This window comes from Pseudopipra pipra, chromosome 3 (assembly GCF_036250125.1).
Source record: "Pseudopipra pipra isolate bDixPip1 chromosome 3, bDixPip1.hap1, whole genome shotgun sequence".
Taxonomy (NCBI): Eukaryota; Metazoa; Chordata; class Aves; order Passeriformes; family Pipridae; genus Pseudopipra; species Pseudopipra pipra.
In genome coordinates this window covers 60,500,532-60,527,966 of record NC_087551.1, presented here as the reverse complement: position 1 = coordinate 60,527,966, position 27,435 = coordinate 60,500,532, and the positions used below count along the sequence as shown (strand labels likewise).

The 27,435-nt window shown below is 37.6% G+C and overlaps 2 protein-coding genes across 8 annotated transcripts in view; one reads left to right on the top strand and one right to left on the bottom strand.

The window, feature by feature from the left end:
• The window catches only part of AKAP7 (A-kinase anchoring protein 7), an 87,973-nt gene that overhangs the window by 16,245 nt on the left and 44,293 nt on the right, over positions 1 to 27,435 (top strand). For 4 of the 5 annotated variants that reach the window (XM_064649499.1, XM_064649498.1, XM_064649503.1 and 1 more), the window contains exons 5-7: positions 1,177 to 1,331; positions 11,773 to 11,885; positions 22,679 to 22,823. In XM_064649499.1, coding sequence (XP_064505569.1) covers positions 1,177 to 1,331; positions 11,773 to 11,885; positions 22,679 to 22,823 — 413 coding nt within the window. Of the gene's footprint in view, positions 1 to 1,176; positions 1,332 to 11,772; positions 11,886 to 22,678; positions 22,824 to 24,313; positions 26,295 to 27,435 lie in introns of those variants that run through there. The other variant, XM_064649500.1, reaches the window with a different exon arrangement.
• MSH5 (mutS homolog 5) lies at positions 12,002 to 19,994 on the bottom strand. Of its 3 annotated transcripts, none has more exons than XM_064649496.1 (3): positions 19,205 to 19,322; positions 16,209 to 18,648; positions 12,002 to 14,125 (listed from the first exon to the last, which is right to left on the bottom strand). In XM_064649496.1, exon 2 carries the CDS (start codon positions 18,645 to 18,647, stop codon positions 16,212 to 16,214), a length of 2,436 nt encoding a protein of 811 aa, XP_064505566.1. In that variant the 5' UTR covers position 18,648; positions 19,205 to 19,322; the 3' UTR covers positions 12,002 to 14,125; positions 16,209 to 16,211. The 3 variants fall into 3 exon arrangements, with proteins under 3 accessions (XP_064505566.1, XP_064505567.1, XP_064505565.1); XM_064649497.1 differs by having other exon boundaries at positions 12,002 to 14,120; XM_064649495.1 differs by lacking the exons at positions 12,002 to 14,125; positions 19,205 to 19,322 and adding an exon at positions 19,488 to 19,994 and having other exon boundaries at positions 14,597 to 18,648.

Below are 27,435 nucleotides of genomic sequence, written 5' to 3'. Positions count from 1 at the left end.
TTAGATATGTGCATGATTCACAGCTTGAAAGCACACTGCAAGCTTTGACTCTGAAATATCTGTTCTTCAGTTTCATGTTGTTAAATAAATCTATACATGATTATGTGCAGTAATCTGACAGGCTTAACCAGTATTAGATGGTGTTTTTGAAAGATCTTGAAATATAGCACATAGAGAAGACACAGGAACAGGCTTGTCCAACAGTGGTAAAAGGGTAGGTAAGTGACAGAGACTATGCTCAGGGTAAAATATCATTGCCAAGGAACAAGTAATGGCATTGTTGTTTAAAGTGGTTATACAGGAGCTAAAGCGCTTCTAGATTGTAGATTAAAGCCCTGTAAAAAGACCACAGCAGGACTCTTATCAATCAAGGATATTTTGTCATGTAAGCAACCTCAATGTCTTTCTTAACCTGGCCTAGGTTTCAATTAATGCATAGTTCTCATCAAGAGTCCATCTTGTTAAACACAATGAAAACATGTGTAAAGCTGCTTGTAACTGTACAGGCTTAAATAATATAATGTAACTTACTGTAGAAATCATGATTATGGCTTTCGTCCAGCTAGGACAGAAAAAGTAAAATTACCTCATTTGAGCGTTTTAAACCTATTACTGCCATCTAGCGTTCATAAAGTCTGCATTGGTTTAGGGAAAAGATTGAATTCAGTTTTGTTGAGTAGAGTTAAAAACTCTGAGCATGTGAGAGATCTCTTAGACAATACTAAGAATGTTTATGTGTTTTTTGTTTAGCATTTGACTCGCTTCAAGTTCAGGTCAAAACAATAATTTAATGTAATTATGTAATTGTACATACACTTGATGTGGCTAATTAAAATGATTATTAAAAGGTTACCAGGCTTGTACCTGTTACTTTAGTTATTGTGGGCATGCCTCAATTCTTACAGAAAATAAACATAAATTTAGATAGTACAATTCTCAATTAGCTTAATTGTAGTTTCCATATAATTTTGTCATTGTATATGTAGTGTCACTGGTCACAGGTTTGATCCCCATATGGGCCGTTCACTTAAGGGTTGGACTTGATGATCCTTGTGAGTCCCTTAGAAAATAAACTGATACTGAAAAAAACTTTATTACATTTTTTGATATGATGATTAATAGCAATGTTAATAGTATAAATATATTTGACATAGATATTTTCTTTCCTCTTGACAGAGCAGTTGGTGCTCTTTCAGAGAGCAAGGTTTTTCTAGAAGATCTCCTGAGAGGAAAAAGAGTGGATTTGTCTTTTCAAGGAATTGATCACTTCAGAAATCAAGTTGGATTTGTGAAGTTGGTAGAAAATACAACTATACTTATGGAAATAGCAGGTACAATTTGTCAGTTTAGTTTAAGTGCTTTGATGACTTTTAGATAACTGAGAATGGAGCACAAAGATAAGTTGGTGCTAATTTAGCCAATAATAATTTTACGTAACGAATTTCCTAGCATACTTGGCTTAGTTCAAAAGAATATTAATGAATTACAGACAGTACTGTCCTCTGATATCTTTATATTTCAATATGTAAAAACCAGGGTACAGATTTGTAGATGGGATGTAAAGACTCTATGCTACCTTGTTTTGGTCCAATTTTTTTATCTGCTTATGAGTCTATACTTAAACAATGCTGTTTACAGATATTTAATAAAAATTCTCAGAGAACAGTACTGTCTGTAATTCACTGTTGTCCTTTAAAACTATCCCAGCAATTCCAGCTATTCCCTGGAAAGACTCTTTTAAAGAGTTTTTCAGTATTGATGAATTATCTTTTGTGCTCTGAGGAATGTAAGGTCACACCATTTTTTAATAGTGCAATAACCCATATAGGACATTTTGCAGAGTAGCAAAGACTGCTGCTGTAGCACTACCTCTTTGCAGTCCAATACAGAGGAAAAATGAAAAAAGTATTTATTAATAAAGTGTTTTCTGTAGCAATTCATTAGTTTCATTTCTGCAGTGCCTTTTGAAAACATTTAGTATTTTTTAACTTACATTTAAAAGGAAGATTGAATAGAAGAGTCTGACCTTTTCAGCTTACCAAATTGCTTATGCTGTTATTGGGCAATGCTTTATTATTTTATGCAGTGCTTGATAGGGAAATATTTCTAATGTTCAATATGGTAGAAATTGAACAGTTCTTACAGTTCCAGAAAGGCTTCAGTGGTCAAATAATCCCATGCTTACTTCAAAGATTGAATCTACCAAGTATTTCTTCAGTTATTGGATTATATGCTTCCTCATCCTTGTCTTTGAGTTTGTGTTTAGATTTCTTTTACAGGTGACGGAATGGTATCTGTCCTGTTTTATAAACAGTTAGATAATTAATAAGCTGTATTCCCTTTCAGTACTTTTTGTGAGAGTAGGTGAATGGTTTCTGATAGTGACAGTAACCTTTGATTTTGAGAAGTTAATAGTTAAGAACTCCAAAATTAATTAAGTTGGTAAACATGGAGAGACAAGTATTTTTTAACTGTAGAAAATAAAGGAATTTGTTATGAGTGATTTTCTACACAGATTAGTGAACCAGGTTTTGGTCAGAATTAGACATGTAGAGATGAGATCGGAGGTCGACCTTTGTTTTTCAGTTTGACAAGCCATCTTAGTAGACAAATTCATAGTACAGTTGAATTTAGCAAACAAGCAAACCTATGTTTTCTTTGTGAAGCATACCTACTGATACTCATTGGTGAGCTTCTTTGTATAAGCTTTCTTTGCTTATATTAGAACTACAGCTGTATTTTATTACCTTCTCCTAATACTGCTGTTTATTAAAAATGTTTCTTATTTCAGTGCTTACATTTTCCAACATCATGGATAGTTTCTTGGCCTTAGGGCTGTCATTCTGTGTGTACACTTATACAGCGATGTTTGTTTTTTCTGAATTCAGTTCTGAAAAAGGGTAGAGAGATGAACTTTACCAGAAGAAAATGGGAAAATAAATGAAAATGTTTAATGTGTATGACTTCACTTTTAACATTTCTTAAAGACTGTCATAAATGTAACTTTTGAATTGCTACTGATTTCAGACTATCGTTTTGTGCCTTCTTGAAATGCTAATATTCCTTCTCTGAAGGTAACCTATAATTCATGAAAGTAAATTCAATTTTTGTATTGATGCTTGTGCCAGAAAAAAAGTAATTTAGCTCTGTAATTGTGTAACACAACATTATAGAAGTATTTTTCAATTACATATGAAATCAGTGGAAAGGCCAGGTATGACTAAGAAAAAAACTAATACATTAAGTAGCTTCTATGTATGTGTTTATTGTATTAAATTGCAAAGAATTTTATGTAAAAATAATGATCAAAATAGGTAATTTATTATTACACAAATGTCCTTCAGGGCAGTGCAGTTTGGAATATGAAATAATACTAAACAAAAGAATCCGTGTGAACTCCTTAGAACCGATGAGGTAAACAAGAGTCTTTAGAATTCTCCCACTCCTCCAAGCATATCACATGTATAATTCCTTTAATGTAAGAGTACAGGTAGTGAGCTAATTACAAGACAGTTTAATTTGCATGCAATGTTTACAAAACATTAGCAGACAATTCTCTAAGGGCCAAACCTACTGCAGATGTTGCATTCTGGTGAAAAGACGACATACTTTCTGGGCTGTACTTGACACATTAAATATACCTTCTGATATAAAGAATCATATTAGCAGAAATTTGCTGTTGAGTTTTTCTTTAATACATTTAATATATTAATTCAAAACAGGCTGTGTGTCAAGTTATTTCTGTTCTGTGAATAGTAACCTGAATACATAATTTTAGAGAGACAGCTACAAGAGAGAATATTGGAAACTCTTTTCTGCTGGGCTGCTGTTGTGAGGATCTGTGTGAAGACTGCTATCAGCTCTTAGTATATACTGCTGTGAGGCCATATATGTTTGACAGATTTACCTGTCACAAGTTTATTCTGGTTCCTAGTCCAGCTTGCCTGTGTTATAACTTGTGTCCCTTGAAAACTGGTATTTTAAAGCTGATACTGGCAGAAAGACATGAAAAACACCAGTATTGCCTGCAGGATGCTAATCATTCTGTTGTGGTCCATAGAACAGTAAAAAGAGATCACTTATGCAGCTGGTTTGATTTTTTACAAAACCTCAGTTTAGTTTATTAAAGAACTACTGTTTTGTTACTTAAAGATTATGTGTGGTTTGTGCTATGCTCTAAAGTGAATTTTGACTTCATGTGTTATTTTGTGTTGTACATGAATGTTGAAGGAGGAATACTGATAACACAAGCAATAGAAAATACATTAAGTTAAATTAGTTGCTTGTAGGAGCCCATTTAGTTCCATAAGTTATATGGGAAATTGTTCAATAGTAATAACATCTGAATGTGGTAAGAGCATGCCTGCTAATACCAGTGTAAATCTAAGTTTGCCAGAGACAAAAGTCCAGGAAAAGGAGAGCTAGTGTGAGTTAAAATACATTAGCATAATTTAATTATCTACCAGGAATAGTGCTAAAGTGTACTGACAGAAATTTGAGGAGTATTTTAGTCACTCTTTGTCCAAGTCTCTTTAGAAATGCTGTGCTATCAGTGACATATGCTCTTACAGGACTTTTTTAAAAAACTCTTAATTTCCTTAATTTAATGCAGAATATTTGAAGGACTGTTGTGGTTTAATTCCAGCTGTCAGCTAAGCCCCACACAGCCACTTGCTCATGCTTCCCTGGTGGGATGGGGGAGAGAATCTGAATAGTAAAAGTGAGAAAATTTGTGGGTTGAGATAAAGACTGTTTAGTAGGTAAAGCAAAAGCTACACACTCAAGCAATAAACCAAGGAATTCATTCACCACTTCCCAGGTACAGGCAGGTGTTCAGCCATCTCCAGGAAAGCAGGGTTCCATCATGCATTATGGGGACTCGGGAAGACAAGTGCCGTTACTCTGAACGTCCCCCCCTTCCTTCTTCTTCCCCCAGCTCTAAATATGCTGAGTATGACATCATATGGTATGGAATATTCTGTTGTTCAGCTGGGGTCAGCTGCCCTGGCTGTGTCCCCTCCCAGCTCCTTGTGCTGGGGTGGGGTGAGAAGCAGAAAAGGCCTTGTCTCTGTGCAAGTGCTGCTCAGCAGTAACTGGAATATCCCTGTGCTATCAACCTTCTGTTCAGCACAAATACAAAACACAGTCCCATACTAGCTACTGTGAAGAAGATTAACTTTACCCAAGCCAAAACCACCACAAGTACTAAGTGAATTTGGAAAAAGTAATGAATTGTTTGGCTTCAATATTAATTTTGATAATTATATTGTAAATGCCATTTGAAGGTGATGGAAGTGAATAAGTGAATCCTGTAAATGCCATTTGAAGGTGATAGAAGTGAATAAGTGAATCCTGTTTTTTACCTGCAGGATTTGCAGATTTTGATTTTATGGATTAATGATACATGTTATTGTCTGACCATGAGAGGGAGTTTCTATTTCATGAGCAGAAAAGTTACTCTTCTGCTTCTACATATAAATATTTCATTTGCTTTTGGTCCTTTGTTTTTATGAAATGTTGATTTGTTGGCTTGAATATTTTAATAAGAGTTAGGACCATACTAAACTGGCACGCAGTACACCTTAGTAGTTTCCTTTTACTTCAGTTTTATATGAATGACATTTAGTTTAATCTCACTAAATTGATTTCCCAACAGTCCACAACAGAGAGAGAAATGGAAAGCGAGTCATACTGCCCATCTTCTTCTCTAGGTACATTACAGTTTTACTTGGGTGTAAGCTTACACTGCCACCATACCAAAGCAATCCAACCCCTTCTGTTGTGCTGAGGAACTGTGCAGCCACATGGTGAATTCAACTGTGGTTAAATTAACATTTTTACCTTTGCCAGCTAATTTTTAACTTGTTCACTTTGTCAGTGCAGTTTACTGTGTAGCTACATGATTGTCAGCACAAAAGATAGGAGCAGTGTCAGGCATGGGGCTGGAGAGGAACGGTGTATTTTGACAAGGATAGTACTTCATGAGCTTCTTTAAAGATTACAAACCCACACATTTAGCATCTATTTTAGGGTGAATTACATTGCCTTGACTATAGACAGCCCAGGGAAATAGTTTAATTCAGTTAATTTAGTTCACTTTAGTTATAGATGGCTGAAGCTAAGATAAATGAATTTTGCATTTTGTCAGTTATTCTTAAGTCATTTAACATGATGAAAAAATTGGGAACTCAAAGCTATTGTAATTTTCCATTAAAACAATTGATTTGCACAAAGTGAACAAAAAGCTGCTAGTCCAAATTGCTAACAGTTACATTGAAAATGTACTGCTGTGACAGATTTTCTTCTCGTCCATGTGCCATTGGTTATAGTTCCTACTAATGTGTTTAGCAGAACTCTACTGGGCTGTGTAGAAACTTGATTCATCCACAGCAAGAAGAGAAGCATGCTCCAAAGTTGGAAGTGGCAATGTTCTGCAGTCTCAAGAATATTATTATGTCATTAAATACATACATGCTGTATTCTGTGTTTAAGATAACCAGCAGAAAAAAATCCTAAGGATTCTTTTGTTGATTTCCCTACAAGAACCAAGACACCTTCCTGCTGATAGCACTTACTTACATAAAGGACTGGTTCCAACAGACCTAAGCATCATTCATGCCTTTTGCTTCCTGCATGCAACCTTTTCTAATTCAACTTTGCGTTATGTGACAGTTTTCTTTGTTTTAGGCCCCATGACTAGACAAATGCCAACAACAGGAGCAAACATTTTAGTGAAAATGAACACTCACTATTCCTTAGTATAAAACCAGTTAGTTTTATGAGTTTGTACTTCCAGTGGGTAAATTAGTAAATACAGTTTGCTCTGGAGCCTGACATTTGATCAGTTGCATGAGAATATTAAGTGCTGTGCTCTTGCCAAATCTCTTAGCTCACCTTTTTTGTGTGTCATGTGCCAAGCAGAAGAGGATAAAGCAGATATGGAAGAGCAGTAGGCTGGGACAGGGGCCTGGCTTTGGCACGCTGGATTGCAGTGACTCTCCCACCCTTTGACTCTACTGCTCTTCACCCATAATTTTAAGATTTTTATTAAGAATGTGGGAGGAGTCAAAAAGATTTTTTTCAGTTTGCTAAGAAAAATGTGATTTGACTGTATATTGGTATTTTCAGCAGGATACCAGGAGGGCAGACACAAGAATAAGGGTTTATTAGAAGGGAAGTCAGGGTAGCAGGAATAAGTAGAGGATCTGTTTGTAAGACAAGGAGAAAGTAAATCTTGGGGGAGGATTTTGGCATTTACTGATCCAATGAATGAGCACATCTTTCTTCTATATACCTGTGTGGCGATGGAGAGAAACAGAACAAAGTGCACATACTCCTGGTGTGTGTTTGAAGTAACAGTGTAGCTCACTGATATATGATAGTGCTATGGTACAGTGACAGCTCACTGTAGAAAAGCCTAACTAATATATAACCAAGTAGTAGTGGAAAAACTTGGGAAATTGGCTTGACTGTGGTTTACCTTTTGGCACATCTCTTAAAAAAACCTAAGAACTTAATAATTTTAATATGCTTTAAACTGGTAGTTATCACTGCAAGTTATCTATGCTCAGCTTTTCTTCAGTTCCAAGTGTAAAGTTGAAAAAATTTTCAGTGAAGAGACAGAATACTCTTTCTAAATTTTAAGGCTTTTAATTGAAGGAACATGGTTTAGAAAGCAGAAATTAATAGTCTGGAAGAAAACATACAATTTTCGATATCTAATGAAATCTTGGAATAGAAGATGGCTATTTCTATTATGGAATATGGCTCAATATGCAATTTTTCACTGAATCATTCTGTATTGATCTAGCTGTTGAATTTTTGAGCCTTTCCAGTATATAGTGGTTCTGAGTAAGCTTCATATGTCAAATTTCCATTCTAATTATGGGGAAAGAGTTGTCTAATGGATTCAGCTGCATCCAGTATAAGAGAGGCAGATTACATTCAGTAATTTTGGCATTTTAAAAATAAGGTACAAAATGGTATTGTAGAGTACTTCAAAGTACATGAAAGATAGTCTGAAAGCTGTCCAAAAATTTGTTCCAGGAAGTCACTGAGCTTGTAAAAATAGCTTTAATGTTTCTAGGGTATACTTTGAAGCTGCAAACATTGGTCAGCCTGAGGCTACTAAAGGAAAACAGATCTTCTTTGATTTTTCAGTCTAGGTAGTAATGATAATGTCTGGAGAAAAGATGGGAGGTCCTCATTTGTTAAGACCCATGGACATGGTCTGTCTAGGTTTCTTGTCAGTGGCCTCTAATTTGTTTCAGTTCAGGCAATACCCATCATAAACTTTAACTTTTGTGTATTTGCTGGTCTACAAATCCACTTCTATGCTGTCCCACAAACCTGGAACTTTGTCTTGCCCACAGCACCCATGTGTCCTTCCCAGTTTTTTTTTTTAATCCCTTCTTGTAGCCACTTCTTCAAAGAGTTGTGTGGATATTAATGACATTACATTACCTTTTAACCTTCCTGTGCTCTCAGGAAAACACTTCTCTTTGTTTCTTTTTTCCCCTGCATCTATTCAGATTTCTGTCTATTTTCATTATCTTTGAAGAAGGAAACATTTTGCTAATTATGGTTGTAAGGCACCTTAACCAGTAAAATGTCATGTTTTCCATACATGTCTAATTCTGAAAAACTGGGGCTATCTGTACTACCAGAAAGTGTGCCCAATGTCTTGAGCCTGTGATGTTTAATACGTCTGTGCCCTGGCAAAGCTGTGGCAGAAGTCTGATGACCAAGAGAATGTGCATGGACACACACACACACACACATGTAAATCTGTTACACTTAAAACTGCAGTCTCTCTCTGAAGTTGTTTTCTCTCCTCTGACCTGGCTTCTCATTATGTTTTTTTCTTGATAAGAATTGCCAGGTACGAAAGAAAGAGGAATTTGGAAAGATAAATAGAGCAGATATCAAACAAAGCTATTTAGCACAAAAGGAAGATGATCAGGCCACAGGGTTGCTGTTCAGCAGTGTAAAGTGTAGATGCCCAGCTGTCCCACCCAGTGTCCCACACATTCACAGTGCCGTATGGTCGATCTGCCCTGTTGAGAACCCCGGGCTTACAGTCCTGTGATCAGATGCACATTGGCAAACCTCTGTTCTGATACTAAGCTCTTACTGGAGTTAGGACACCCAGAGAGGTGCAAATCTTCACCAGTACAGATCCTGACTGCAGAGTGGGAGATAAGACTGCATGGCATAAGATGTGATGGTGTAAAAAACCTGGAGCTTTTAGAGGGGAAAAAAAGACTATCCACAGGACTGAGTCAGAATATCACAGGGCAGTGTAAACCTGATTTTGATAAGACTTGCCCATTGCTGGAACATCAAAGTCAATAGGTGCCCAAATGATGCAGTTCAGAGAACCAAACACAGGAACCAGAAAATGGCTTTATTACAGATAATTTCAGTTTTAAATAACTGTAACATTTTATTAACTTTCTAACATCAGAAAATAAGCAGGCTGCTGGATGCATGGAAATACACACACACCATAACTAAATCGACTTATTTGAACTTCCATATCTCATTTTGAAAAAGCAGCAAATGGGTATTTGTATTCTTCTGCTTTGATATGTTAATCATTATTCAGCAGCATTTGTGTGCACAGCTGCACAGTAGCTTAGTGGGGATTCAGTATAAATTTAGAAATGTTTCCTGCAGACAAAATTCAAAATAAGAGAAGTGGGTAGGCTGTACTTGTCTATAGATACATAGCTATAGCTATAGGTATATAGTTAGTCTACAGCTACAGATATGTAGCTGTATAGATTTAGATACCCAGATGTATTTATCTATATAGCAGTTATGCTTGTATATACATACATGGGATGAGAGAGAGAGAGAGAGAGAGAGAGAATATGGACACAAACTGGAACGGAGGAGGGTTGCTCTGACCATTAAAAAACATTTTTTCTCTGTGAAGGTGACCAAGCACTGGCAAAGGTTGCCCATGGAGGTTGTGAAGTCTCCATCCTTGGAGATATAAAAACCCATCCAGACATAGTCCTGGACAGCCTGTTCTAGGTGGCTCTGCTTTAGCTGGGAGGTTGGTCCAGACGACCTCAGGAAGTCCCTTCCCACCTCAACCATTGTGTTATTTTCAGCATTCACCATAGTAAGAGGATCCCCATTGCCATTGTGTAAAAGTTACAAAGGTTTTAATCAGGTGGTCCTTTCAGCATCCTGTGAGTTAGAATAAGAAGTTGGACTAATTCTTTTTTGTAAAATGTATCAGCATCTTATAGGTGGGAAGTGAAGGCTGAAAGAAACCTTTCAAGTGGGCCGGTTCATTGATTTCCTTGGCTTCTTTAGAAATCCAACTTTTGCATAGACTATGGAGCCTGAGGTTATAAATCATAGGCAACAGAGAAAGGGAAGTGAATTTTGATCTCCAGGTCCCAAGTGAATACTCTGAGCTTCTTCTAGAACTTTTATGTTGCAAAGTAATGCATAAACTTGTAAAATCTCCTCTTAAATGTGATTTCAAAGCAGCTCACTTAAGTAAGCAAAAAATTGTAGGAGTAAGGACTCTGGAATGAACATGTTACAGGAGAGTGAACTGGCAGACTTATGCTAGATAGCTTTATATGCCTATATTCTTCTTCCTTGGACCTTCCCTATTTTTTTTTTAAGCCAGCTGTGCTGTTCACTTCCCAGTGTAATGCTGTTTCTGTCAGGTGGGAGAATAAAGCACTGTTGAACTTTCAAGCCCAAAAATAATACACTTAAATGAAAATACACAGTTATGGTAAGCTTTGATTAAATTTATGTGATAGGATTATTTTTTCCCATTTTAATTTCAGTTTGATAGTATGAGTCAGCTAGACCTACAGCAAGTGAAAAATTGAAAGTTGTATTTGCAAAGAAAAAAATTTTTTTTTCAGTGTTTCTGATTTCAGTAATAGAAATATTCTACTTAACGGTATTATTTTTGTCACAGGTTTAATCAATTTTATCTAAACCTGTTTTCAAAATTGTTACAGAAATTTTTCACATGCAGTATTTTAGCTAAAGGCAACATGGAACAAAATTCAAGAGTCATACTGAAATTTATTTCCAAGAAATTAAACATTATATTGGGCAGATAAATTGGGAAATAAATAGTAAAGTAGGTCAGTGTTGTAGAGCTGCTTTGGCTTGGACTGTAGACAGATCAAAGTGTACATTAAAAATAGGAAATTAGTTTAGAAGGCAACAGTGAAGCTTAAAAACCCAAATAAAAAATCATCAGCATACCTGATATGTTTTCCAATTCTGGCATGTAAATCCAGGGCCACACTTAGAGCTTTCACTTTCAAATTTCCTTTGGTCTGAGTGGGAGATTACCCAAATACAGAATAATGTTTTTGAAGAAAGACAATTCTGTCACATACTTAGAGTTTTTGTAAAGTTTCCAAAACTTTAGTGAGAGCGATTCTTGAACAAGGCTAATGTTGAATTCTTATTTTGATAGCAAAAACAGACAGGTCTTTTGGACCAAAAAAATGGACAGCTTTCTAATTGCTTTTATTTTAGTAAAGACAAATTTGTGACCTGCATTAACTGCAAATGTAAGACCATTTTCACATGAAATAATATACACCTTTGAAAAAATGTGTACCTTTGAAGTTAATTAGAAATCTTCCTGCCTTTAGTACTCATCATCTTGTTTCTTCCATGTGAAGCAACTGTGACTCAAATTACAGTTGAAAGCACATTTTTAAGCATTCTATTAGGTAATATCTTTGTACCTCTACACTCTTCTCCCCCCCTCAGAGACTATGAAGAAGATATTTCAAGAAAAGGGGATCTTGGCAGGAGAAGAAAAAGCTTTTAAACCACATCTGACCTTCATGAAGTTGTCAAAATCAATGGAGCTACGTAAGCAGGTGAGCTCACATTTCATGTAGATCAGCAGCAATCTAGAAAGTTTAATTTGGAGATGCACAAAGGTGCTGCTTAGGCTGTAGCATCATACCCTCTACTTTGTAACCAGCTGAAGAGGTAAGACTTTAAAAATATTTATTTTATTTAATAAAAATAATGTAGTGCATCTACTATATAAACATTAGTCCTGTACTGTAAGTTACCACTCTTGATATTCTCAGTACATTAATATCACAGTCTGTTTTCTGTTGTGAAATTAGGCAAGACCAAAGGCTAAAAGTACTTGTTAAAAATTACAGAACTCTAATTAGGATGTAGTTTGTATATGCATGCTGTTTGTTTGCAAAGTTTTGTTTCTGTATAGGAGAAAACAAGCAAGTAAACAGTGAAATTTCTATTTGGATTATGCATAATAGGCAGACTGTCAGTTCCCTCTACTGAATATGCTTTGGTGAATTTCAGAGTAGCGAGGAAATCCATCTTCTATATTCTCTCTTGCAGGCAGTTATTTCTTGCCTATTTATTAGGGTTTTTTGGACAAATTACAGAAATACATGAAAGTAGGTTATAACTGTCATAAAAATATATAGAAGCAATACTAGTGGACCTATTTTTATTGCATACTAATTTAACTGTAATACTGTATTGTATTATCTAACATAAGGTATGTCTCCATAAATTTTTTTTGTTGACCTTGTATAGAATGTTTTATGTGATCCTTTAACATTGTCTAGGAAAATAATTTTCAGAAAAAATATTTTAAATTGGAATTAAATTACATAATATTAATATTTTAAGTTGATTTTTTCCTTAATACTGGGCATTAAAGAAAAATACTTTAAAATTTAATTAGAAATATCTAAAAATGCTGAAGGTGCACATTTTAATTAAGTAGTATTCTGAAATCAGTAGACAGAAGGCAGTGAGATTTCAGATACATAAGAAATTTCAAGGGCACACATACTTGCTCTAAAACAGAAATAAGGACTTATCCACAGGATGCAGGTGGATATCATAGATATGGATGCAGGCATATTATAGATACTAAATTTGTGAGCTCACATTAGCTTTTGCTTGTATTAACAGTTTTTTAAAAACACTCATTTTAAAAATCCACAGCTCTTCTAGAATATCAGCTGTTCTAATTTAACTGTTTGGTTTAAACATCTAAAACAATCAGGGTGGGGTTTTTGCCATTCTGTTTTCTGGTTGTTTTTTGGCTGGTTCTTTGTTTCATTTGTATTTATCTACCTTCCATGAAATATTAGCCAGGATGCATACTTTCTGTGTTATGATATTCACTGCTGCTGACAGAACCAGGTCAATGTCATTCCAAATCATCTTCCTTAGCCCTCTATAATGCTGGATAATGCATATGGTATTCTAAAGATATACTGTATAGAAAGACACTGTGTATTAAAAATCTGTAAATTTTTCTCTGTCAATTCAGTGTCAGGCATAAGCATTAATCTTTACTATAATCTTTTGTTTCATTGTGTACATGCGTTTAGTTAGACAGTTTCATGCCTTTACTGAAAGCAGTAAATACAAATACGAAACATAAAAGGAACGATTATTTCACAGTACGTTTTAATACAATGTCTAGTTGCATTTTGAGATCATACAAGAATATGAAAAGCAAGGAAGGGGGAATGAATGAAAATTACATGTGAAAGCATATGAAAGACCAAACAGTAGTAAAGTGGTTCAGTACAGTTCTCAGCTATAGCTTTATAACTATATTAATTTTTAAATGTAAGTTGCCTTATTTGAGGCAATATTCTTTTAAGTCACTCTCCTTACAATGACATCTAAATTCCACCAAATTTATCTTTTGGGGAAAAAAAAAAATCTTTTTTTTAAACCGTAACATAGCTTTAGGCAGTTTGAAATGCATTTATTCTGAAAAGATTTTAACTTCCCCAGAGTTAAAAACATTTACAAAACAAGGAGTTTGAGAATTCAGAACTAGGAAAGATCTCAAGAAATAAGCTAAAGCATTAAGCTAAAAATGGTAAATGCAAAAAACTTGGAAACAGGTATTAATAAAGGATAAAAGCGTGAAATAAAGTTCATTAGAAAAGAGCTATATGGTTTACTGTACCCCTCTCAGCTTCTTAGATTAAAGGACTTATCTACCTACTCAGAAGTGGGAGCAACCCATTCCTCATGCTTACTGGGACATTCCTGAGATCAGATGCGCCACTGAAAACTTCCCAAAATCCTTGTGCTTCTAGCTGTCCTTGTGGAAGGAGATAAAGAGATATAATTTACTTGCACATGTTTGGCTATTTCCAGAATTATTTGAATGATAAGAATCTTGGGTTAGTATCATTATATTCTATGCAAAGAACCTAATGAAACACAGTGAAAGAAGTAACTGGAGTTTTGCACTTGAACATAACATTTCTATTTCTGCTTCCCTCACTTGCCTGTTAAGTTGCTGCAGGTCAGTCACAACCCCTCTGTTTTTTTTCAGGGTGTGCTGTGAGGCACACTTCATAAATGCTGTATGATGCTGGGAGGTCCTTTGATATCTAGTGCTGCCAGAACTGCAAATACTCTTAAATGAATTTCATAAGTAGAAGATGACTGACAGCTAAATTAGTCTGATGGCATCTGCTTAATTAGGACAGAGTATATACTTAGCCTAGACAGTGACCGACAACAAAAAATGCCAAAAATATAATTTATGAATCTTTAGTATATTATCTTATTTTCTATGGTATATTTTTAGAATGCTGTATGTACAGATAATAAAAGAGAATATATTAGTGAGAAAACACTTGTGAGCATGCTACAAGGCCTGATTCACTGTTACCATTCAACTTCAATGGTAACATCATCGAGATACTAGATATTATTTTGCAGACAGTATTATTATGATTGCACTGGAAACAGCATTAAATGCATGATTCAGTAATTTATTATTGTATTTTTTAAGGTAAATTATGTTAAACTTTTGTCACTCTCCAGTTTCATACAGAGATAACATAAGGTGCTTATTTTGTAGTAATAATAATAGTTTCCTTCATTACCGAGGAGGAAATTACACACTGAAACAAACTCAAAGCAGTGTCTCCAACTTCAAAAATTTTTGATGTGTGGTCACATTCATCTTTTTGCTATCTTCAGGTAGACATACCTGATAACACGTTTAATACTGATAATTATGAAGGGAATTAATTTTTTGTCATGTAAATTTTCTCGTAGTTTATGTGACATTATTATTTTTGTCTTTGTGAAATCCCATATAGCTGTGTGTCTGCTGATGTGTTTATTAGCCATAATATAAGCAGTTAGAGCAAGTTTTGGCAGACAATAATCTATCTAATGTCTCTTCTGTCTTATTTACATGAGGAATCTCAGGCACCTCGCTGCAGGAAAGGTTATTACTTTGATAGTACTTAGATATGGCTCTTGGGTCATTAATTTGTTAATGTATTTTTCTTGCATATGCATACATTCAATACTGTGTTCAATAAAGATCCTCTGCATGACAAGAGAAGTGAAAGGGAATCCTCCCTTCTGATATTATACCTCTAATGTTAAGTTTTACTTAATACTTAAAAACAGAATAGAAAATGTGATTTTCTCTCTTACATTCCTAGATTTATAATTTTGATTTTATTTATATCCATGTGGCATAGACACATAGTTGTATCATACAGGACCTTAGAGAAGAGAGTGATTCTCAGGAAAACCAAAGCACTTCTCAGTTCCTGGTGATTCTGACCTCCAGCATTCTTTTTATAATAATTGCTGAGATCTCTGGCATTTTGGACAGAAATGATGGTATAAAGAAAAGCCACAGAGTTCATTAAATCCCTCTGTATTTCCATTTATCAGCCTCTTTGTCAGTGGTTTGTATTGTGACAACTGTTACTTGCTGATACGAGCATCTGAGGCACATACTTATTTGGAATCTTTGATGCTGATCCTAAAATGGCTTTAGCACAATACAAAACAATAAGCATTTTGCTTTCACAGTCTTCTAAGACCAGTAGAAATGTGTTGTGATTTTTCTACAGTATATTTTTTTAATCTGTGGTTCTAACAACAGGGACAAAAAATGCACAAACTGGGTGACCCAAGAGCTGAAAGAGGTTCTTAAATTCTCTTCTTTCCCTCTTTCTACACTCATATGGTACACCATATTGAAGTACTTGCTTTAAACAACAAGAAGAAGGCAGGCTTTAACTACAGACAGTTTGTTAAAAGCTAAATGTACTGTGAGGTGTTATGTCACAGTAAGCATTCTTTAAATTACCAAACTTTCCTACTGAACATAGTGGATAAGATGCAATCTATGCATTTACACATACCTGTTACAGGACTGAGGCTGCAGAAGGTAGCACCTCCTTCTTCATGAACTCTTCCAAGTCCACATGGGGATCATCAAGGTCTAAGCAAAGAAACTTTTCTACAACAGCCTTGCATTTTTCCATCTGATCTCCTTTTGAAGGATGATCAAGACATTTGATAGGTTTTCCATTGCGAATCAGTTCTGATATTTCCACTCCTCTTTCAATAATTTTGGCTGGCATTCCTGCTAATGCTGCAATGTTGGCAGCATGACTAACAGTGGACACGCCGTCTTTGATCTGATAGAAAAATATCAACTCATCTCCATCCTGGTGGGTCTCCATGGTCAGATACTCCAGAAGAGGTGTGTCAGGCAGGAGTTCTAGCTGCATTAAACTGTGAAAATTAGTGGAGACAAAGACCTGTGGACACTGCGTTCCTTGTCTGATCCAGTACCTCAGGACAGCAGCCAGAAGGGACAGGCCATCCAGTGTGTTTGTCCCTTTACCAAACTCATCAATAAGTACCAGGGACCTCTCTGTGGCATTGTTTACTGCCTTTGCAACCTGGTTAAGATCAATCATGAAAGTGGAGAGCCCTACAGAAACTGATTCCCTACTGTGGATTCTCGTGTAAATGCCATCAATTACTCCAATCTCTGCCTCTGCTGCAGGGACATAACTGCCAATAAGAGCCATAAATACTATAAGACCTACTTGCTTTAAGTAAACACTCTTTCCAGATGAGTTGGGCCCTGTGATGATCTTTATTCGTCTGGTAGCCTCACCACTGTTCACAGGATTGGCCACGAAAGTCTTTGCACATAGTTCCATGAGTGGATGTCTTCCATCCTTGATGTGGAAGCCGTGACGGTGAGTAAAGTGAGGTCGGCAGTAGCCATTCTCCTGGGCCATCGCTGCCAAAGCTAGGAGCACGTCTAGGTGTGCAGTGTACTCAATCACACTGTTAAGTACTTCAGACTTCTCCAAGATCTTTGTCTGCAGCTGGTGCATGATAAGTGTTTCCTGGTCTCTGATCTCACAGTGCAAGTCACCCAGCAGGCTGTCTAGCTCCTTAGTCCGAGCACTTCTGTAGTGCAGTTTATCGTTTGACAAGAACATGAAGTCCAGGCCTTCAATTTCGAAGTCACTCTTTTCCACCATATCTGGTAGCCGTGGAATGGAGAGAAGGAACCCAATCAAAGGAATGTAGATCACACAACAGGAAGGAATATGATCATCCAAAGTCTCCAGTTCTTTTCGTGCCACTTCTGTAAGGAAGTCTGACAATCCCATCAGCTTTCGTTTCTTCTCATCGATAGTGGCGTCCACATTGGGTCTAACAGTGAAGCGGTTCTCTGAGAGGCTACCTTCAAAGTCTACCACTTTGCTGATTAGATTAGCAATGTAGTGCAGATCATCAGTGAAGACGTGTGAAATAGTCTGAAAAAGTTCAATAGTGTTGGGCAGAGAACGACACGTGTCTCTAAGGCACACTGCATTGTATGCTGTTTTATAGAGTGCTTGCCAATCACTAACTTTTGTGTTGGAAAGAGTCATTCTTTTTAGAATAAGAGGCACATTTTTAATATTCTTGAGGCAGTTTTGAAGAGTGAGGACTGTTTCATGGTTCTGAGCCATCAGGAAGAAGCTGATAACATCTAGCCGTTTGTTCAGCTCTGTCAAGTTCCGAGTAGGTCGTGTGAGCCACAGCCTCAGAAGTTTTTCTCCCCATTTGCATCTGCAGCGGTTTAAAATTCCATATAAGCTGAATCCTTCTTTTAGTCCACTGGACAGCTTGTACACGGAAGGATGGATATCACTTTTAAATATCTGCAGGACACAGTAAGTGTCTTGGTCCATATTCACAGTATCTGACAGCACAAATTTTTTAAAGGCCAAAATAGGAACTGCTACACTGCTGTCTTCAAGCTCAACTCCAACCCTTCTCCTGTCTAGAAACTTAAGGAGGCCCCCTAAGGCTCGTATCATGAGTGGGCTTTCAAAAGGGATGATTGAGGACAAGTAGAGAATTTTCTCTGTTTCAGTCATATGAGATGGGATAAATGGAAATTGCCTAGATAGAATCCTTTGCTTGCTGACTTCTAGACCAAAATCTACATTAGGAAACAGGACAATTTCTGGTTTTCCAATGTCTTTATCACCAGCAGTAGCTGTTAGGTTGGTCAGGAATTTGGCAATATTCTGGTCCTGTTTTGCACTGGTCACTATGCATTGAGGATTAAGTTCCCCAGTCACTTTTTGCAGTAGCTTGAGGTCTTCATTATCAGGTATCTCAGGCATGAAGTAGACTGAGCAATCTTCTGTATCATAATAAGTAATTGCCAGCTGCCCTGCATACCACAAAACAGACATGTGTGTCTCAGAGCCCTCTTGGTCCTCTTGTTCGGGCCCAAGCAGTGGTAGCAAGGCATGGCTTGTGGATGATGTGGCACTCATTCTGTTGGAGAGAGATATTTTTATTTACAACTCATCCAAAAGGTCCTGAGAAGCAATTGTAATTGACGAGAGGAGGTTAACACTCACTCTTCCAACTCTGGAGAAACTAAGAATCTACCAGTCATTAACAATAAATGTTCAAGTGGAAAGATGCAGCCAGCATCTGAAAAGATACAGCTGCCATCTGCTTCCAAGCAAGGTGTAACAGAGCAAACTACCAGCAATGCTGGATTTACAGTTTTTCTTTGTATTCTTTATTTTTTTTAAAGTATGTATGTATGCCCAAATACCCATAAATACAGTCATGTACATGGGCATGTATATATCCATGTACAGAATCATCCTCCCTCAGAGGTACGCGAGACATGCGTGTGCTGACCTCAGCTCCTCACAGCAGTGCAGCCCATAACCTGGCCATCATTTCAGGGTCCCAGCCCGGTATTTATGTAGCACTATCACACAGCACGTTTCTATACAAGTACATAAGGGATCAGCCATATTAATCCCCTTCACCACCCCACTTCCAACCCTCTCTCACCTCTTCCCCCTCTACTCACCCTCCTCACCACAGGCGGGCAGCTCGTCTGGGCTGCTGCCTCTCCTTGTAGCCCAGAAGTGCTCTCCTGACCCCCTTCCTCTGTCTCTCCCGCGCTCAGGCTCCCCCCGCCGCCGGGCCCCCTCAGGATGGCCGGGTCCCCTCAGGATGGCCGGGCCCCCTCAGGATGGCCGGGCCCGCCCCCGCAGCCGGGCCACCGCCCCGCCGCCCCGCTATCCCACCGCCGCCCCGCCGCACATGAGGGGCCTGTCCCGGCAGAGCCCTCCGGGCCCGCGGGAACAGACCCTCAGTTGCAGGCGGCCTCCCGGCTGGATGGGAGCACCCCAGCAGTGTGCTGGGTGTGCGGTCTGGTACATGGGACTCGAGGCTGCTTGCGTCTGTGTTAAGGTCCATCACCGCTTGAGCCCTCCTGCCCCTGGTCCCACACCTGGTTCCAGCCCCTGGCTCAGACTGCCTGTTGAGAGCAGCCACGGGGACTGGGGTTTCACTGTAGGCTGGGGACAGCAGGCTGCACCTTCGTGGTGTGGACACAGGGGAGGCATAGGCAGAGTTAACAGACATGGCAGGGCTACCAAAGGCTGTGTCCCTGGTGCGCTGCCAGGCCTGCAGGAGGTCCTCATGCCATGCTTCTCTAGGCCCACGTTTGACAGCCATGTCCCTTTACAGGCATCATACATCCATTACAGTTCTTCCTTCAAGAGGCAGATGTCTTTCTCCTGCCCTCCCAACACCAAACGCTTCAAAATGGCCTCTCAAGCACTCGTTTCTCACCCCCCTCATTATGGTTTATCTCTATAATCAGCATCTATACTATTCCCATGTGGTAACAACTTTTCTCTTTCATCTCTACTGCTCCAGACCCTTTCAGTTAAGAAATGAGCCATGCCCTTCCCATCCACCTGCTTTGTTTCATCCTTTCACATCACACAGGCAGCACTCTAGCAATTGCTCCAGTTACTAAAAATATCATACTTTGCCATGGCTGCTTTTCCAAATACATTTCAGTAGTGCATCACAAGCACAACTCAATTCCTGAGCATTCAGCATTTGATTCATACCTAACCAATCTGCCTTTGACAAGCAACATCCCTGCCTCTTGTAAATGTTATTTTTCTATTGGAGCGTGAAGTTGTGATTTTTATCTTTTCCTCATTTCATTCCAGAAGTACTCAAGGCTTCATATTTTGACAAGTGTTCTCCTGGCTGAAAAGGTCTTTTTTTATTACTAATTGATGTCTGACTGGATTTCAAAGAACTGTCAGCCAAAAAGCAAGGAATGATGATTTAATTTCAAAATAAGTTTAGTACATAAGGACTAATCTAGCCATAGAAATCAAATTTCAAATAGTGATAGTGAGGATGGAATGAATGTAGTCTTCCAAGATCATGTTCCTGAAATGAAAAACATCCACCACTAGATGTCATAATTTCCGAGATTAAGGAAATAATCATTTCTGACCTTCACTAAAGTAAAATTATGGGGACCAAAAGTCTCTAAATTAGACTTCAGAGAACCAGATGTGCGGGTACTTATGGAAGCAAAGTCCTTCTGAAGCCAGTAATTTTGTACCTAAGTAAAAGGTCAGTAGACATACCAACTCTAAGCCTATCTTGCATATGTGTAACTTTAAATGAAGCACCACAAGAAATGCATGAATGTAATGCTCATATAAATGCATACAGTTTAATGTTATAGTGAGGAAGGAGACAGTGTATGCTCCTTTCAGGGTGTCTGGTGAGGAGGGACCTTTTCAGTGCAGAAGGGGATAATAAGAAAAGGAGGAGGCCCTAAGAAACACATACAGAGACCCAAACCTGACCAACAAATGATAAGGGAAGTAGTAACAAGAGCCAAAGCTGGTCAGCCCCACAGACTAATAAAGACATGTGGAGTGTGGGGATGTTCATTGCAGTAGGATTGAGGACCTTGTCAAATGAGATGGTAAGAGAAAGGAGGCAAACAGAAGCAAAATATACAGAGACACAAACCTGTTAAACTTAACACACAAATCCAAGAAGCAAACCTTGTCAGTCATACTAACTAAGGGCCTGTCAAGAAACTACAGGCAAACTGGGACTTTGCAGCTGTTGGGAATGTAAAGCTGAGGGTCTTGAGATGTTGGGAGGGGGGGCTTGGTTGTACTGTGCAAATGGATGGGGGATGTGGGAGGTGCAGGGGAAGAACAAAAGAGGAGTGGACAGAATTGGCTGCAAAAGGGACCAGTCTGTTTAAAATAAGGCTGGTGGGCATGCTTGTCTGATGAGCTGAGCAGCTGACTGCTGGAGGCAAATATCTGTATCCTCCCCAAACTGTGTGTGTGAGGAGCTGTCCTCAAGCTGGACCAGACAGCAAGTGGGGGACCTGTGGGGTCAGTAAGAGGCCTGCGATTTGGGCAGGGGTGCCAGGTGGACAGAGGGACCATGGTCGTGCTTTGGGGATGCACAAATGTGCATGTGAGCATGGAGAGGGCCACGTGCGTGCCTACACTGCTGACCTTCTGTCTCTGCCAGGGGCTACCTGCACCTGTGTCTGCTGTGAGCCCTGTATGTGGGTGCTGTTGAGGGCAGTGGCATTCCATGTAGCCAGCCTTGTCTATGTCCTTTGAGCATGTGTGCGTAACTCTGAGAGGTGAAAGCAGCAGGTACATCCATCAAGACTCTGGGGCTCCGGGGCACTGGACTGGGCTCCAGCAGTAGAGAGCCCTGGGCAGAAGATACTGGAGGTACCATCCCTACTAACATCCCGTAGCATATATTAATGATACCTAAATAGCAAACAGCATTATTGTGAGGTAGACTGAAGGAGAAAATAGCGAATTTCTACAGAGATCATATATTGTAATTGAAGATGCAAAGGAATTCGCACTCCTAAACTCTTAAAATAACTACTGAAATTATGTTTTCTGAAAACAGCCTAATAGAAAATTCAATATGTTATGCTTCATATATGCAAAACTGCACGATTCCAATATTATAAATTATGGTAAGTTTTTAGATTTATTGAGTTTAAAAAGTCTAGTGCTGGTAAAATACAACCACATTTTCCTGTGTGGTGATTTTAAAGACTAAGAAAACTGCCCTTGACATACATTTGAGATGCTTCCTTGTAGTAGCATGCCCAGTGATGACAGCAAAAATAATTCCCAGTGACATGTTCCATGAACACTGTTGCAAACTATTGGAAATTAAAGCAGTTGTAGCATTGTGTATGTCTATTTGTTTCCTCCTTCCTACTGAAGAAGTGATAGAAAGGAGGAATAATGACACTTTTATTTCATTGTTTAAGGTCTGCAACAGACAGTGCTTACCTGAAACAGGAGATTTGGCACATTGTTGTTTTTGTATTCTTTTTGCATCTTGAAGTACTTTTCCATCCTAACTATAATTCTGATTAAAATGAAAACTATAAGAATCCACTACGAAATTTCAGCCTTTTAGTAGAATGCCTAATTGAATTTTATGTTGCTTTTTAAAGGTGAAAAAAATTGACTCCAACCTGTATGAAGATTTCAAAAGCCATTATTTTGGAAATGAAATCTTGCACCGCTTTGATCTTTGCTCCATGTTGAAAAAAAAGCAACCAAATGGTTACTACTACTGTGAGTCCTCTATTGTTTTTGGTAAGTACATCTTCATTTTTGTCTTATCAATTGTGTCTCTGAGTTAAATGCCTGAAAAACTTCTATATGCATGAAAAACTAATATACACTCTAATGGAGCGTACATTAGGCGATTCCTGTAATTTCCATGGAGTCTGACAGAAATCTGTCCCTCAGCCCTGGCTCTGCAGGAACTCTGTGCAGTGATTCTCGCTGACAGCTAAAGTTTATTTTCAATTATCCATCCCCAGAATCCCATTCCATTTCTCATCCTAAAATGAGTGTTTAAGATTAGTGAGATGTATCACTCTCCAGAGCTGCTCATCTCTCTGTTGAATTTAAAGATGAGTTGCGTGACTAAGTTAGATTAGACACAGTAACAGATGATTAAAGCTAAGTGAAATGTCTGATTTCGCAGAGATGTGACCTTACTTGGACTATATTCGTATACAGAGAAAATTTCAGTGTTACCACAGATTTGGTAATAACTCTAAGACTTTAAATATTGTACATTTAAACATTGTGACACCTTGCTAGATTATTACAATGCTAGAAATCACAGTTGTGTTCTCCTGCTTTATCTGAACAGAAATACCACTGTTAAAAGTTAGTGCTGCTTCCAGGACTGTGTGTAGGGCTTTGGTGACGATTTGGTTTCTCCTCTGTGGTAACTTTTTTCCTTGTGCTGCAGCATTGCTGGTGGAAATGCTTACTGGTTTGGAGGATTGTTTTGAGGACTTGTAATTAAATACTGGCACAATACTTTAAACATGTCAGGTGTCTCACAAATGCTAATTACTGTCAATGTTTTTGTTTGCACTTAGGGTCATCTTTATTTAGCTTAAATAGACTGTTAAAAAACAAATCAAAAGAAGAAAAAAGTGTAGGATGTGACAAAACTATTGCAAAATCCAGATCAGTCAAAATGAAAGTGAGATATTTTTATACATATTTATCTATCTATCTATCTTATTTATTACCTTGTGTTATGCATGTCTCATAGTTATGTTTATATTTGTATATATAACTATATATATAATGTCTTCTGTACGTTTGTAGATTTAAATATTATCTATGTGCATCCAAATGCTTGAGAGAAAGAGAAATTATAAGATCATTTAACATGATATAAAATTTTTATTTTGGTGAAATTGAGGCTCTGTTATTCACAAATATACCTCAGAGTATTTTAGAATATATATCTGATTAAGGAATTCGTTAAATAACTCATTACAAAAAAAAAGGCTTTTTAGCAGTACAGTTTGTAAATATTGACAATGTTATTTCCCAAACATTTGTTTAAATCTCTCTTCTTGAACTTGTTCTGTTACTGACATCTCAGAATGCTAAAATGGGACAGTCTTTCAGAAGTCTTTTGAATGTGAGTCCCATTAAATGGTTTATACCATCAGTCAATCAACTAGTATTCAAAGCAAGAATCACATATTTGTTTGGCTTTGACTCAATCCTGGTATGACAGTGCGTAAAGAATTTATGTGTCATTTTCACAGTCCAAACAGAACTCTCCTTTGAATTACTTTTACATGAGCACTACATCTGGCTTTCTCCTAGACATAGTATTTGAATGGATGTTCTTCACTGATACCAGACTAAGAAAATGCACTATTATTATCCTCATTTTTTCATGGACTTAGATGCATCTTGGTGAAATACATGCATTTAATTTTTTGGTTTTGTACATGTCAATATATATATTTCTTAAAGCAAACAAATGAAGGAAAACAGCGTTATTGAAACAGAGTTTAAATGACTTGTTTTTTCATTTCAAAGAAGAAGATAAAATTTTAATGAATTTTGAAAAATAAATTTTAAAATGTTTTAAAATGTAATCTGAATAGAGTTTTTTAGTAACTTTAGGTAGCTAGGACATAAAAATAAATACAGGAGGGAGTTAATGCAGTTCTATTAATACATTAGAAATAGTGACATTTGAAAATTACTTAATACAGACAAAACACTCTATCCTGGTCTAGTTCTTTCTACACGTACATGCACTCAAGCAATTATCTTCTTTCCTTGAAATGCACAGAAAATACAGAAACAGAATTGACTTCTTTTTATCTAGAGTTTGGTCAGACTTGAATGTTACTCATCTAATAAGACGAAAAGATCTAAAATCCGGTTAGAATTAATGTTAAAAATCCATACACAACAAAGACTTGCATACTACTGTGGCCTGGCAGCCAGGAGGGCCAACCATGTCCTGGGGGGCATCAGGCAAAGCATCACCAGCTGGTTGAGGGAGGGGATTGTCCCGCTCTGCTCTGCACTGGTGTGGCCTCACCTTGAATATTGTGTGCAGTATTGGGCACCACAATATAAGAAAGATACTAAGCTATTAGAGAGTTTCCAAAAGAGGACAGTGAGGATGGTGAAGAGTCTGGAGGGGAAGCCATATGTGGAGCAGGTGAGGTCACTTGGTCTGTTCAGCCTGGAGGAGACTGAAGGGAGGCCTCGTTGCAGTCTACGGTGTAATGAGGAGAAGCAGAGGGGCAGGTACTGATCTCTTCACTCTGTAGACAGTATGAAGTTGTGTCAGGTGAAGTTTAGTTTGGATATTAGAAAAAGGTTTTTCAGCCAGAGGGCAGTTGAGCACTGGAATAGGCTCCTGGAACAGGGAAGTGGTTACAGCACCAAGCCTGTTCAAGAAGAGTTTGAAAAACACTCTCAGGCACATGGGGTGATTCTTGGGATGTCCTGTGTAGGGCCAGGAGTTGGACTTGATGATCCTGATGGGTCCCTTCCAATTCAGCATATTCTATGATTATCTGGCTAATAAGCCAGCACATATCAGCTGCACATTTTAAAAGCATATTTAAAAATATGGGAACCAAAAGAGATCGATATGAATAAAGGCACAAGTAAAACACCTGCTGAACTGCATCAATATGCACAGCAGGTAATCAGGCTTTTACAGTATGTTACGTAGCAGCATCCACTATCTTCAGCAGAGCCTACATCTGAACCAGAAGTTTTCTCTACATCTGTGTGCCAGCCCCACAGGGTATGTATTCAGGAATTAAAAATTGATGTCACAGTAAGGGTAATGTTGAAGCTTCACACTCGAAGTAGAGTTCAGTTTACTGTTTAAAGCAAACAAAACAGCAAGCCAACAGTGTCCTTCTCCAGACTACCTACCTCATGGCAGTTGTTGTATGTCACCTCAAATCCCAAAGAAGACTATTGAATGCTGGAATGAGTTGAGCTTCTCAATATATACTCCTTCACCTGAATAATAGGTCAATTCTTTATATCATGGTAAAGATGTTCAGTAGACCCTCTGACCGTCAAAGGGAGCATTACATAAATCTTCTTATGTCAAATATGCCTTTAGCATTAAGTATCTCACTTAAATATTTTCAGAATCCATTAATGAAGATTTTTGTAGACTTGTTTCAAAGAAAATTTGTGTATAGTAATATAATGTAAAATGAGATTGTATACACATTAAAGAAAGTTGTCACATGCCAAGCTGTTTTCTGTGATGTTTCTCCTGGGTGGCTTGTTAGAAGACTTCCCCTATACTATCTCTGAGGTAGAAGAACTTAAAGAAGTCTGTTCCTTGGTGGAAACCACCCAGCAGGTACTCTTACTTTCTGCGCAATCAGAATTCATATACCTGGAATGTGGCCCAAGCTGCAGGTTAAAGTACTATTACAAGCCCCCTTAATCCTTGCAATCTAGCAGTAGCAATATGGGAAATGACATATCAGACTACAAACATCTGTTTTATCTGGATAAAAGCATAATAGTGAGGTAAAAGTTAATACTTCTTGCTGCTCAAATAATACCTCAAACAAATGCCTTTTTAAGTTGCAGAACATTAGAGGGTCAATTTGCTTTTCAGTGGAACTTTCCACAAGTTTGGTGTCTAGTCTGACCTTGTCACCAGGTTACTCTGCAGTCTCTCTAAGATGGGAGACACCTGCAGAAAGTCATTCTTCCCATCCTAAAATGTGTGTCTAAGACAATCAGGATCTAAAAAATGTGTATGAAAGGCAAACGTGAGTCTAAGATACACTGCTTGAACAGTTGTTAATATTGTTAATTAGTTTTCTTGCTAATTATATATATACGAAGATAAAATTTTCAACTAAATAGCAAAAAGATACATTATATTTGCAATCTTTAAGTATCTGAGGGAGATCAATAACTTTATGAACAGAACATGTTACAAAAAAAAGTAATTCTTGCAATTGCTGGTGTTAGGCTATTTGAAACATTTAAGTAACATTTTAGTTTAATGAACTTAATTAGGATTTTGTGGTGCTGTTTATGCTTCCACATTACATTTTATGATGTTAGCCAGGCAGCTGCTCAACAGCCATGTCTCAAAGAAAGAACAAGATGCTTCTTGTGGTACCTTGTATATGAACTCTACAGACTGAAGATAAGTTTGTCAGCAATAGGTTTGGAAATACCCACAGGGAAGAAAGAATTACAGAAGAAAGAAGAACAGGAGAAGAGACTCATCTGCACATGAAATAGAAAATAGATAATGTTACTCTATGAACCCCAAATAATACTGAGAAGAAATAGAAGACTGAAAATAAAAGAATTGGAAACCAACTGATAGTTGGATAGATTGTCAACATCCCTCAGTTTGCTCTTT

Excerpts from the sequence above, each read along its gene's own strand:
- MSH5 (XM_064649495.1), bottom strand. The coding sequence starts at position 18,647 with ATGAGTGCCACATCATCCACAAGCCATGCCTTGCTACCACTGCTTGGG.